The 14,046-nt window shown below is 34.1% G+C and overlaps 4 protein-coding genes across 4 annotated transcripts in view; 2 read left to right on the forward strand and 2 right to left on the reverse strand.

Moving 5' to 3' along the window:
* The window catches only part of LOC123312937 (G protein-coupled receptor kinase 2), a 99,579-nt gene extending 92,749 nt beyond the window's left edge, over nt 1–6,830 (forward strand). The window contains exons 4-8 of the mRNA XM_044897531.1: nt 2,192–2,497; nt 4,049–4,190; nt 4,693–5,045; nt 5,532–5,795; nt 5,857–6,830. Coding sequence (XP_044753466.1) covers nt 2,192–2,497; nt 4,049–4,190; nt 4,693–5,045; nt 5,532–5,795; nt 5,857–5,928 — 1,137 coding nt within the window. The 3' untranslated portion in view covers nt 5,929–6,830. The remainder of the gene's footprint in view (nt 1–2,191; nt 2,498–4,048; nt 4,191–4,692; nt 5,046–5,531; nt 5,796–5,856) is intronic.
* Nucleotides 6,831–7,571: 741 nt separating this feature from the next.
* LOC123313436 (RPII140-upstream gene protein) lies at nt 7,572–9,045 on the reverse strand. Its single transcript, XM_044898321.1, has 5 exons — nt 8,836–9,045; nt 8,255–8,420; nt 8,105–8,193; nt 7,919–8,052; nt 7,572–7,832 (listed from the first exon to the last, which is right to left on the reverse strand). Exons 1-5 carry the CDS (start codon nt 8,997–8,999, stop codon nt 7,630–7,632), a joined length of 756 nt encoding a protein of 251 aa, XP_044754256.1. The 5' UTR covers nt 9,000–9,045; the 3' UTR covers nt 7,572–7,629.
* Nucleotides 9,046–9,214: 169 nt separating this feature from the next.
* LOC123313348 (glucoside xylosyltransferase 1) lies at nt 9,215–13,853 on the forward strand. Its single transcript, XM_044898205.1, has 7 exons — nt 9,215–9,559; nt 9,608–9,755; nt 9,809–9,940; nt 9,993–10,185; nt 10,238–10,387; nt 13,330–13,502; nt 13,566–13,853. Exons 1-7 carry the CDS (start codon nt 9,393–9,395, stop codon nt 13,698–13,700), a joined length of 1,098 nt encoding a protein of 365 aa, XP_044754140.1. The 5' UTR covers nt 9,215–9,392; the 3' UTR covers nt 13,701–13,853.
* On the reverse strand, nt 10,400–13,322 carry LOC123313352 (mitochondrial nicotinamide adenine dinucleotide transporter SLC25A51-like). Its single transcript, XM_044898211.1, has 2 exons — nt 12,668–13,322; nt 10,400–11,319 (listed from the first exon to the last, which is right to left on the reverse strand). The coding sequence occupies exons 1-2, from the start codon at nt 13,211–13,213 to the stop codon at nt 10,993–10,995; spliced, it is 873 nt and encodes a 290-aa protein (XP_044754146.1). The 5' UTR covers nt 13,214–13,322; the 3' UTR covers nt 10,400–10,992.
* Nucleotides 13,854–14,046: the final 193 nt, after the last annotated feature.

Here is a 14,046-nt window from a genome sequence, read left to right on the forward strand (position 1 = left end):
TCACCCTGTATATGCATATAAAAAGGAGTAGAAAAACGTGCAATTTTTGCGTCTAACGAAATTTCAAGATATATTTTCCGCTCAAGATAGTTTACCATAAAACACCTCTTAAAATGGATGTGAAAACTGCCACGGTTTTTTTTCCCATCCATGGAAACAGTCTGGCAACGCCGCCGGCACTATACGGAGAATTGTTCTGTTCAGAATATAGTTCTTGCAGTTCTGACTGTTCTGAGGGATATATCGATGTGTATTTCGGAATTTGTGTTTGTAAAGTAACGCTTTCCACCAATTGCTGGAAAACTTCACTTTCCCTCTCAATAAAGGAACTAATTCGATACTGAAATGAAGATAATATTATTATTATATCAACACTTCTAAAAAATGTTTCTTTTTATATTTAATTCCTCAGTTCTAAACTCAAGAAAAAAACCTGGAAGAGTCGTCTAAATTTTACAATTTTATCTTGTTACAATAAATGGGTTTTGACTTTTGAACTGTTTGTGGGTTTTTTTCTTATCCAATTCCGAAGGTTCATATTCGGTGTGGAAAATAATGAATCGAAATAATTTGAATTCCAATTTTCTCGAAGGGGAAACGATACCAACTTTCTTATTCCAGCTTCTAACGAAGATCCAATTTTCGTCTTATATTCTGCAAATATCTGGTAACGACGTGAATCGACTTCATTTCCTGAACTTGAATCCAATCTAAGATTGATTTATCTCAGCCGATTTTTGTGGTCGCCCTCCACAATGGCGAAATCGGTTGAGGTCATCGTTGATTTCTTTCACAGTTCTTCGTTTTGTTACATCAGAACTATCGCTTTTTGTTTCGCCAAGCCCGCTATGAAGAAATCGATTCATTTAATTCGTTCAAATCCAATTCAGTTCAATATTATTATCGGGTAGAAAGAAGTATTGAAGGAGAATTGAATAACTGAATTGAATTAGTGATGAGTTTTCAGAATGCATTTTTGTTGTGTATCTGAATTTCAAAGATAATTTCACTAACATTCAACTCAATAATTTTTCATTCGAATTTTTTCTAGCATAGATATTACTTGCAAGCTGTTGAAATTGAACCATTTATTATTTCATAAGGAATAAAAAATTCATCAGTTGATCGAATTCCAGTAAATTTAAAATTTAAAGACTATAACCAAACAAAATTTCAATGTCAAAATATTTCATCACTCAACATATTCTCCTCTTAATTGGATACATTTATAACAGCGAACCGTCTCTAGACCTTTCAAAAAAATGTTTCTTTTTGCTCTGTAAACCAGACCTCCACACCTTTTATTACCTCCTCTTTGGAAGAAAATTCACAACGTTTCAAACATTTTTTCAGTTCAGAAAAAAGATGATAGTTGGATGGAGCCAAAGCTAGTGAATAAGGGGGTGTTCTAGTTATTCAAACCCTAAATCACGAATTTTTTACATGGTAACATGAGATTTGTGTGCAGGGGCGTTGTACTGCAAAAAAAAACACCTTTGGATAGCTTTCTGCGTCTTTTCTCTGTCTCTTTCTGGGCTGCCATGGCAATCCCAAAAAACTGAAGCAAGAATTTTTCCAGCAGATTTTTGGACACGAAACTTCTTAGGTCTTGAGTGTCGCCATTCCATAGATTGTTGCTTTGTTTCTGGATCGTAGAAATGTACCCAAGTCTCATCCATAGTAACAATTCGGTTTAAGAAGTCTACATCGTTTCCGAATCGAGCACAGATCGAACGCGATGTTTCTACCCTTGCACGCTTTTGGTCAACATTCAAACATTTGGGGATCCATTTTGCAGCAATTTTTCTCATATCCAAATTGACTAGAACTATATGATGAACTCGTTCGTATGAAATATTCAGTGCTTCAGATATCCGTTTTAGCCCAATTCGACGGTCTGATAAAATCATGTCATGAACTGCATCGATATTTTCGGGGACTGACACAGAAACTGGCCTTCCCGATCGGTCATCATCTTCAATGGAATATTTACCTCTTTAAGGCTATCTTGCCTATTTCCCACTGTATTTTTTTTTCAGTTCGGGGTTTATACAGAGGTAAAATATAAAAAAAAATTAACAGACAAGGATATTTATGTTTTAAATGTGCAGCTTTTCAAGTATTTTGGCCACTTTATTCCATGTATGTGCTCAATCGATTAGATGAACTAACACAATATCTCTTATTGCAGGTACGAGCGACAGGAAAGATGTACGCCTGCAAGAAACTGGAGAAAAAACGCATAAAGAAGAGGAAAGGAGAAGCGATGGTGCTGATCGAGAAACAGATTCTTCAAAAAATCAATTCCCGTTTCGTGGTCAACTTGGCCTACGCCTATGAAACAAAAGACGCTCTTTGTCTAGTCCTTACTATCATGAATGGGGGAGACCTAAAATTTCACATTTATAATATGGGCGGAGAATCTGGCCTGGATATACAGAGGGCGAGGTTTTACGCCGCTGAGGTGGTTTGTGGCTTGGATCACTTACACCAACAGGTGAGATATTTTTTGTTTCCAACGATAATTTCCACCTGATTCGTATCATTCAATTCAACGTTATAGAATACAGCGAATATGCGAATAATTCTTTATCCACGACTACTGACTGAAGTGATCAAGGTCTGTTTCCTCGAATATTTTTATTATTAATTAATCTTTACACTTGTGATATATCAGCCATAATTCACTTTTCCATCAAACTTTTTCTGTTCTATGAAATTTTGAATCCAACGAATTTATATACATATTTCATTTTAGGTCCTTTCGTTTGCTTAAAAAGTGTAGCACTTTTCTACACTCGATTTTCTATTCGTTTGCTGATTGAATTTACACCAGTTTAGAGAAGGTGTAGTTTATCTACATCTCCTTTTGACTATGTGTAGATAAACTACACTTCCTCTACACTGGTGTAAATTAAATCGAGTGTAGAAAAGTGCTACACTTTTCATGCAAACGAAAGGACCTTCTATATGCATCATTTCATATACTATACTTATGATTCATCGCAAGCCAGAATTTTTCATTTTTCCCCAACCATTTGACTGATGTTTTTCATTATTAAGCTGATCATCCTTCCATTAAATTATTTGTTATCCCAAAAAAAAAACATAATTTGTTGGAGATACACATAGGACATAGTTGGGATATTTCATGAGTAATTACCATGAAGAAGTGATAGCTCCTCGAAATTCGAAGGGAATTTTGGTCTGATAGAGCAATGAAAAACAGGTATTGTGGATTTGGAAATTTCCACAATGTTTCTACAGCAAAACTAAGATTTTTATCGTGCAATTCAACTCTTATCTCACTCCTCTAATACTAACACTTCAAATTCACTCAAGCAATCGATATTGCGAAATTAAAAAAGCCCACGTTGATTGTATTGCTCAACATGCTCACAAATTTCTTATGAGATTTAGGTGAAAACATCTAAAGCATGCAGAAAATTTTGCAGTTTAACAAGAATAATCTCCATTTGGAGTCTGAAGGAAAAGACCTTATTTCAGGAGGGTATTATACATTTGAAATCGATTGAAAAAATCAAATGATGTTATCTGATCTCATTTTTTTTGTCAAGTTATTTAATTTCTTTTTTTTCACGGTCTATCACATTTTTCTCGCAGAAGATGTAATGTGCCTCAGTTATCTGTCAATCTGGCAACAAGTAATAACAGGTTCGAGGTTTACTTGAGTCACTTTTTCCTCATATTAGAATTGGTAAGAGCGGAGTTTTTTATGGGTTTGGAAATCACGAAGCTTAATTGTATGTTTCATACATATGTTCTCTCGAGCGAAAGATTAAAAACACAAATCTGCTCGAAAAATTCACAGTATTCCACATATTTTCCATCCGAAATAATTGGGGCGGAAAATTCACAAGAATGTTCGTTCCGCCACTCCAAATCCAACTACAATCGACCTCGTATCTATTTTTCATCCCCAAAAGGCAGCGTAGGCAATAACAATGAACGTCATGTTTCACAAACAATGCGAGGTTTTATATTACACGTGTATACTTTCGACTTTTAAAATCCCTCTTTTTTCCAGGGCATTGTATATAGAGACTGTAAACCTGAAAATATTTTATTGGACGATGCAGGTCATGTGAGGATCTCAGATTTAGGTTTAGCTGTAGATATTCCAGAAGGCGAGTCAGTTAGGGGTAGAGTAGGAACAGTAGGTTATATGGGTAAGTTTATAGATTTCCCCAATTATTTTGTTTGATTCAATCAATATATAACTAATATAAAATAGTTTTTAAAATTATCGGTCTACACAACTTTCGTTCATTTTTATATAATTTTCGTAAGTTGTTTAAATATTCTTAAATAAAATTTCAATTGATAATCATTGACAAATTTAGAATATTTTGTCGCTAGCTTATCTAATTGCTCCATTTGTGCTATCATTTTATTACCTGATAACACATCAATTCTGCTATTGTTAACGGTTGTAAACAATAATTGAACCGAATCAAAAGAATTGTTGGATGGTATATCATGGTAATGTGAAATCCATTTATGGTTCTCTCGCAGAAATTATTGATTCATATTTGTTACCCATTGAAATTCCGAAATTCATAACTGTGTCTGCGCCAAATTAGCAGCCTTATCTGTTTTATTAAATTTATTTTTGGGAATATTTTGGATGATCAGTTAGGCATATTAAAGGCATCTAATCTTTATTTGCAGCACCCGAAGTGATAGACAATGAACGATATACATTTAGTCCAGATTGGTTTAGTTTTGGCTGTCTTCTTTACGAAATGATAGAGGGTCAGGCACCGTTCAGAGCTAGAAAGGAGAAGGTTAAGAGGGAGGAGGTAGATAGACGAGTGAAGTCGGATCCTGAAAAATACTCCTCGAAATTCACAGAGGATGCAAAGAACCTTTGTCAGCAGTTGCTGGCCAAGTTGCCTGGTCAGAGACTTGGCGGTAAAGCTGGAAGACACGGGGCTTGTGTTGTGAAACAACAGCCGTTTTTCGTACAGGTCAACTGGAAGAGACTGGAAGCTGGAATGGTAGAACCCCCCTTCGTACCCGACGTAAGTTGAAATACAATGCTTGCAAATAAACCTTAAACCTACATGAAAACGAACACTACTTCTAGGAAATTCATTCATGATTGAAATATCGTTGGATATCAAAATATTTTTGTCTTGAAATATGTCTTATTTGCATACTTTCTCTACTTCTCTTTCAATGCTACTTAGCCATTTAATCAAGATCGTGAGAGTTTATTCTCAATAATTGAAGCTAAAGTGTGGAATTTTGTACGCTCTCATTGGTTCTCATCTGTACACTTTAAGCCTATTGATTTTGGTCAGAAAAGATCCAGCTGTTTTCAAGTTTTTTGTTTAATTTGCCGGAATTTCGGGTCCATTTGTAAAAAAAAATTCTCGTCAGAAACGGTTAATTTCAATTTATGAATTTCAACTCATTATTTTTTATCCAGTCCAGAAATCTAATCAATATAATTTATCGTCGAAATTCGCCTGTATAATATGGATTATGTATTGATAAATTTGCAGCCCCATGCCGTTTATGCCAAAGACGTCCTTGATATTGAACAATTTTCAACGGTGAAGGGAGTGAATATAGATGAAAATGATGCATCCTTCTACAGTAAATTCAACACTGGCTGTGTGTCCATTCCATGGCAAACCGAGATGATAGAAACTGATTGTTTCAGACAGTTGAACGTCTTTGGACCCTACAATACAAGGTCCCCTGATTTAATACTTCAACCTGTAACATCATCAGAAAACGAAGGATGTTTTCCATTCAGAAGAAAGGTAATATAATTATGATAATCATCTCGGTTACACGTAAAGTAATCTTTAAATATGTTTCCAGAAAAAACCACTACCAAGAACAAGACCCATCCAGATAAATCCGGCTATGTTACCTCAACTCACTGAGAGCTGATAATGTGACTTCTCAATAAACTACTTAAGATGAACAACATTGATTACCTCTTCAGCATCTTGGCCAGTTAGCAGTCTTTCCGTTTAATACGAAGCAACTGTGGCATTCATATTGAATTATGAACATTTTGGATTGAATAGATCCCATAATTTCGTTAAAAGTACATCAAACAGCAAATAACTCAAAATCTTAATATTTGCAAATTGCAACTGCATTGAATTTTAAATTTTGGTGATAAAAATAGATCGCTCATCTGAAAGAATTGAAAGATATTGACCCATTTCCATTTGCTCAATAGACTCGTGGCATTTCTGTTATTTAACTTATATTCCCAATATGTGATAATATAATTTATCATCACAATTATTAATTTCATAGTAATTTGCCGAAAATGCATATTGGTATTGTGAAATTTTTCAAGAGAAAGTTTGACTTTTTATAATTAATTAATGATGAGCTTGTTCCAAGAATTTTGTACTTAAACATCTGTTCATCGCAACACAAAAATTGAAATTACTTTTTGAGAAAAATGTTGCGTGTGTAGAATTGAATTGTTATGATGTTTCATTTTTGACTTTTTTCATCTTAATCTAAAGTACAAATAATATCATCAACAAGAATCGACATTTTATGAACATATGCTCTATTTTTAAGCAGTTTTATTTCACAAAACTAGCAAGATTAATACTTTGTTGCTGAGGCCAACAAAAAATTTTTGCACAAATACATAACGGACAATTTTAATTTATTGAACTTACATAAAATAAGTTACTCCTCAGAAAAGACCTTATTTATAATATTTTATTGTGATATTTATGATTGATTGTTCATATTTTCCTCTTGACATTTATTATAAGTTGATGTGTACACTTAAATAAAAAATGAAACTGGCATATCTAAAAGTTCACTTTATTTACCCTATCGATTTTTTTTTTAATACTGCGGTTCTCGGGGGAGAAACTATCAAACTACATCATTTGCAGTAATTTAATTAATATGCTTGATACGAAATTCACTGCAAGTATGCCGACAGTGTTTCAGAGTACCTATTGTATGTGAGCAGCAAGCTATGACACTAGAAATAAGCTTTAAAGCTTCTTGAGACGTGGACAGTCAGTCTGACGGATTTGAAGGGGTTTCGGTTGGATTGTTACTGCCTGTTTTGGTTCACGCAAGGGCAGGAAATTTTCTCAAAAGAAGAAAGATTTTTCAAGTTTCCTGCATTGAATCTGTGTGTTCTAAATAAGTTGAATCTAATTTTGCGCCCTGTAGTACAATAACGTAAAATAAACCATGGTCCCCTGCAAAAAGCAGAATATAACGAATATGTGACTCTTGAGCAATCTAAATGGCACTACCAGTTGATAAAACTTTGAATAAAAACACACTGAAAACGCCTATCTTCGAATCATAGCTTTAACAGTCGCCAGGTGAATCATACAAACAGGAAAAAGGATGAGTACTGCAGAGTATTCGGGTCTCATTCACAATTCCATGAGTTTTCACGCCATGACTGAATTGAGAATCTAGAGATCACAGACAAACAAATTCTTATTGGATTAGATTAGCACCTATGTAATCCCATAAAAATACAAATTGAATTCTGGCTACATCATAAGGGTGAAAGTGATAAAAACAATTACTAAACGGTGGTAAATATTTACAAAGTTTATTTTAAATTACAGGGTTTTAATTAATATTTTATTTTTCCGTTCCTCCTGAAGGTTTAACCATCAAAAGTAGATGGTCTTCATCTTCTTCTTTTCGTTTCATTCCTTCTCTTATCAAATCTCTTCTATAATCACCTATTCCAGCTTGATATTTCCTCAGCTCACTCATTGACTTGCCAGAAAGTTTCAACAATCCATAAGAAAGTGACCCTGAGAAAAGACCTAATATTCCACCTATAAAAAATATGATTAGATTTTATATTTGTAAATTGGTTACAACAAAACAAAAACAAGTGATCCAAAATCTAAACGTTTCATACCAAGTGCACCTCCAACAATCCAACCTCTTGGTCCCATTTGCCATTTATATAAAGCACCTGTGATAGCTCCTCCTAGAGCATATTCACAAATACCACTTTCTCCTCTATAAACTGAAATGGTAGTAGAAAGTCCTCTGTAATTCAAAACCGTTATAAGTTTATCATCCTGAAAAAAATTTCACATACACAAAAGATGTTGAAAAAAAGCAGATTCTCCAACCCCATTTCCAAGCACCTTTAGCAAAACTTTTAGTGACAGCATCTTGAAGTTTTCTCTGAAATAAAACGTGCAACAATATTAATATTACACGACATCATGAAGAGGGTCTCACCTACTTTTGCTTCAAAATGAGAAGTAAATGTAGAAGCAGTATTTTGCCTCAAGAAATCTGTGTAAGCAGTGCTACTGTTCATAACACCACCATAAACTAAGCCCACAAAACTACTTATCATAGCTGTTTGACCAATTATAGTAACTTCATCACTAACTTCTCCAAATTCGCTGGAATGAAAGTTATATCGTAAAATGTTTATTTAATTTCAGACTGTAATATTTCTGATAACAAAAGCTTCTACCAAAGCTTCTTAACACTCCAGTACTCGCGCGTCCGATAGATACATAAGCAATACGTGGAGCCTGGGGTATTGTAGTACCCCGCGCGAGTACTGGAGTGTTAAGAGTAATAATAAGAATTAATTCAAACGCATATCACCGGCTGATATAAATATCAACAAGTGTTACGGTCTGAATCAGCCAATTTTGCCATCGTTTGGACCCTGTCAGAAAGCACAACCCATTGAAGAAGTGTAGATGTTGACTATGGTTTCGGTCTCATCTGACCTCGTAGCAAAACAATTCTTAGCCCTAGTTCCTCCCAAAAATGCTGCATAATCCGATAATTTTTTCAATATCTTACTCGATCTGAAACATTTTACGCAATCTTGTCCATCCATCAGAGGAATTTTCTTTCAATGTGTCTAGCCCAATATCGACTTTATCGAAATCATTTGTGGATGAGAAGGGGAAAAAAGCACCAAACATCATTCCATGAAAATTAATATTTTTTAAATATTTGAACATTTTTTATTAGTGTTTAGTGTTTATTGATCTTAGGTTATATCACAGAGTCCAGTGTTTTGTTTTGTCAAAAAGACCACAGATACTCCTCTTTGGTGTATCTCTTGTTCTTCTTTAGATCTTTGACGTCTATCCAAAGTAGTTCTATTGTGAGTTGTTGGGTAGGTCTCTTTACCCATCATAAGTAGTTCCAATTTCCAACGCAGTGATTTTCTGGTTATGTCAAAGTGTTATTCTTTGGTTATGTTATGTTAAAAAATAATACACTAGTTTTGAATTTTGATTAAATAAAACTAGTAATTCATGTTTCCAATTATTACACAAAAATCCTAGAAAACAAGGGTTTCATTTGATATGTGTTTCATTTCCATAATGTAATTACACAATTTCCTTAAGATGAGAATCAAAAAGAGCGATCAATTAAAGTTAAAAACTTTCCTCAAACTATTTTTTGTCTGCCTTGCAGTATTTATTTTACTATTTCTTTGTTTGCTGTGGAGTCTTGGTGCAGAAAATGATGGCGATTATGAAGTAGTAGTGACCGAACCTGTGATTTTCAAAAGGTAGTGGTAACATATTTTTTGCTGTTATTGGAAAATTTCACTTTTCAGGCATGATGTTGTTGTAGCAGTTGTCGCCTGTGGTGACCGCTTTGAAGAAACTATGACAATGTTGAAATCAGCTCTAATGTTCACAAAGATACATTTGAGTTTTTTAGTTGTCTCAGATGACCACTTGATTGATAGGTTCAAAGAGAAAGTAAAGTGAAGTTCAATTTTTTGCGAATTGCAGCAAATATTATTTTTTTTCAGTTGGAACAATGGAAGACTGCTACCAAAAATCGTTTCAGTTATCGGGTAGTTCCTTTGACATTCCCAGTTGTTGAAGTTGAGGAATGGAAAAAATTATTCAAACTGTGTGCTTCTCAGAGATTATTTTTACCAGTTACGCATATGTTATAATGGTTTTCTCAAATGTTAAATAATTATTTTGTAGGAAGTTTTGAAAGATGTTGATTCAGTATTATACATGGATACTGATACATTGTTCCTCACACCTGTTGAAGATGTTTGGGATCATTTCTATAAAATGAATTCTAGTCAAATGGCTGCACTAGCTCCTGAACATGAGGAGCCCAATGTAGCTTGGTACAATAGATTTGCTAAACATCCTTACTATGGGAAATTAGGTAAGATAGTTCACAATGATTCTCTGCTGATTACTAAAAATTTCTTCTCCAGGTGTGAATTCAGGTGTTATGCTTATGAATTTAACAAAAATGAGGAAATTTCGGTGGAAGGAATATGTTGTTCCAATATATAAGAAGTTCAAACTGAAAATAACTTGGGGTGATCAAGATATAATAAATATCATTTTTCATTATCATCCAGGTAAACATCTTATGTTGTTCTTGATTGAAAAGTATGATATGAAATGGATATTGATTTCAGAATATTATATTTTTCCTTTGTATTCACATCGAAATAGCACTTTTGGTCAACATTTCCGCTGGTAAAATTTGGCATGAAAAGATTTATTTTCCCAACTAGTGCTCTTCACATCGTTCAGTCAACGGCAGTTGCGTGCGGGAAAGAAACATTACGCACGAGTTGTGAACACTATTTATCTGCAATCTTTTTTTTTCCATTTTCTTTCACTCATTTCAGTTTGTAATTGTCTATTGTGGGATAAATCACTTTCCAAACTCAATTGAACTCGGTAATTGATTCACAATATTAGTGGCATTATATGTTGCCATACCAGTACCTAGTTGAGACAGAAAAAGTGCACTCTCATTTTATGGTAAATTCTACTACATTATTAATCAGGATAACAGCTCAGAAGACTTGGATAAATCCAAGTCAATTGGTGGTGATAAATTATGTGGTTATTGTAGAGCCATTGCATCAAATTGTCGACCGTATGAATGGACTCACACACACAGATAATGCAAAAAAAATATATGCTTATTTTTAACATGAGCATAGTTTCATAATCATTTTTTTATTTTGGGTTTTATGTAATGCATATAAATCTGTTTGTACATTTCATTTGAGAATGCTATAACAACCCAAGACATCCATGATCTGACCATATTAATGTATAAGCCATTAAAAAAGAAGTACATGCCTTTTTCTTTATAGAGTTGCTTTAAAGCAATATGGAAGTGGGTGTGTCTTTCTCCAACTTGGCTATGGAGATATACTCTAAGTACATTAAGGGGATGCATAATGGTTGAGACCACAGTACCTTGTAGAGAATCTAAGACAACTCTGGATGCTGACATTATGACAGCAGGTCCATACTTTCTTTTATCTTGGTTCTGAAACAGACAAAAAAAATTGACTAATTGATACAGTAAAGTATAGAACATATTGAAAAGGAAACTTCATTACAAGAGCTTTTTCGTGATATAGCAAAAAAAAAATTTTAAATGGAAATCTGAATATTTCACAATGACCCAAACACAAGAGATATAAAATGAATTTGGTCAATTCTGAAATGTTTGTGAATGAGAAAATTTGAGGTGATCGATTTGAACATTTTTCAGTTTGAACTATTAGATCTGTTTGAAGTGAATTATGAAAAATCAATATACAGGGTGTAAATTATGAGTTGCAAAAAAATTTAAGTGGTGATTCCTTGTAAAAAATATTTTGGCATTAGACATTCTATAGGAGCGAAAAGGCAACGCAAAAAAAATGCGGGGCATTCTGTCACCAGCTGATCTGCGGTTTCTACTTCCTCCCCACAGAATCTACACTCTTCAGTTTCTGCTAGACCCATTCTCATCAGGTCGTTCCTGCGGGGGCAATGCCCTATAAGGAATCGAGTGAGGAGGTGTAGCATATTCTTGCTAAGATCTAGAAACTTCTTCGATCTCACAATGTTGGACTTCCAAAGGTGCCTTCTGGAATGATCCAGCATTGAAAGATTTTGCCAGAGTGTTTTTCTTCTGGTTATTTCCTGTTCCTCTCTCTTGTTAGTACCTTTTTCTATACATAGATAGATTCCAGGCCAATGGAAAGCGAGTTTGCGCTTGTCTGCTGGCCTCTTCATTTTCTTTGATTCCCGAGTGACCGAGAACCAAGACTAAACATACCTAGTTATTATTGCCTATTTCCTTGCATTTTTTCGCACTCCCGTATCATCTCATAACTGATGACATGAGAGCTCAGTGCTTTGATCGCAGTTGACAATCAGAATGTGTCGCTAATTCACCTTTTCTTGCTAGGTTCATTTTCACTCATCTTTCCATTACAAATATTTCTAACTAGCCTGGCGATAGTAGGCATTTGGTGCCAGCCCCTGTTGTGGTTTCAGAACCATATGTATACCATTATTTATGTGGAGTTTTTTGGGGGTCGTCTCCTTTCCCAATCTAACTTTCTAGTTAGTATGGTAGTGAATTTTTTCTTGATGCTGTTTTTTTTTGCTGATGGGATGTATTTGGTCAGAGAGACTCAGGCTCTGATTCCCAATTCTCTCACTAGCCGTACCTTCCCTATAATGGGAGCATATAGGCAAATGGTTTTCCCCATACTGAGGACTGCCTCCTGCCAGATAAAGATTGTCCAAGCATGTTAAGTGATGTTGTAGACAAAATATTCAGTAGGCAGTAGTTAACAAGTAATGAACAATTGTGATTCAATATTTTGAGGCACACTCACCAATATCTCCTCTTTTTTCAATAATAGAGATAAAAATATAATACTGCCGAATATATTTCTCAAATATACAACTTCAAAGCCTCTGTATAGTTCTTTGAAACCATGATGAATCAGTAGTGAATGAAAACAGTGCCATGTATTCTTATATGTTTGGTTGTAATGTTTATCTGCTAAAATCACTTGCACCCTTTCAAAAGGCATTAAAAGAGAATCCAGTGTTCCTAAGAATGACCCTGCATATAATTTTGCTCTGAATTTCGGATACTGCTGAAATGTCATATTAATATTTTGATGTACTATGTAAGTTGCAGTAATTGATGAACATCTTTGAATGATTTGGGGTAAAACTCCTCTATACATTATAAACAGTCCTTCATGTAGAGTATAAAATGTTACTTTCTTTGCACTTTGTCCAGATAACATTTGCCGGAGACTGATTTTTGTTAGAGGATAAATCCAGACAACTCCTGTTATGATAGCGAGATGATGACATATCAGTTCTTTTTGCCTTTGTGGCCATATGTACCAAATGTCCATAGGTGCCATTTGATAAAGGATTTTGAAATTTTATGCCAAAATATTCTGAGTGATAAATGATGTCCTGCTCAATTTCTGTGATATCATCTATCAAAATGAAAGGACACACTGAATTTTTTTTTCAGACAAGTTATATATTTATTCTTGTCGATATAACTTTCGGCCAGATCACTGCATGTATAATAGTGTGTGCAAACCAGCAGAAAAAGAAGGAGTTGCTGTACTGCATGGATCCAGAGGATTTTTCCACTCTGATAAACAACCAGTATTTAAAGCAATATACCAAGCAGTAGAAGAGGTAATTTGGGAACTGAAACCTGAAATTCAAAACTTGATCTCACTGAAACCATTGTATTTGCAGTTCAATTTAGGTACTGATTCCAAACAAATATTTCTTCAGACACTTGAGACTTACTTGGAGGAAAGGAAAAATACAAACTGTGGGCATGTAAAGGATATATTCTTAAAAAATTTGAGAAATTACATGGAGAGGTAATCAAGTAAGTTTATAGACCAATATTGCAATTCCCTTGTGATATTTTTATTTATATGTGGCGTCTTTTACATTTTTATAAGTTTTATACAATGGATAATTGTTACTTTATGTGCAATATATTCAATTATTATAAAAATATATGTTGATAGAGTATATTGATTTCTTGATTTTCATCAATTGATTGCAAATATAAACAAAACTTGCATATTTCCTAAAAAAATCATCTAATTTGTGACTTTGTTCCATTTTTTTATTATTTGTTGGAATTGTCTATAGTCCCATTATTATAAAAAAATAGGAAAAATGAAATATTTCATAATGCGGGAAATTAATTCTGTTCTTTTGA

Source organism: Coccinella septempunctata, chromosome 5 (assembly GCF_907165205.1).
Source record: "Coccinella septempunctata chromosome 5, icCocSept1.1, whole genome shotgun sequence".
NCBI classification, from domain to species: Eukaryota; Metazoa; Arthropoda; class Insecta; order Coleoptera; family Coccinellidae; genus Coccinella; species Coccinella septempunctata.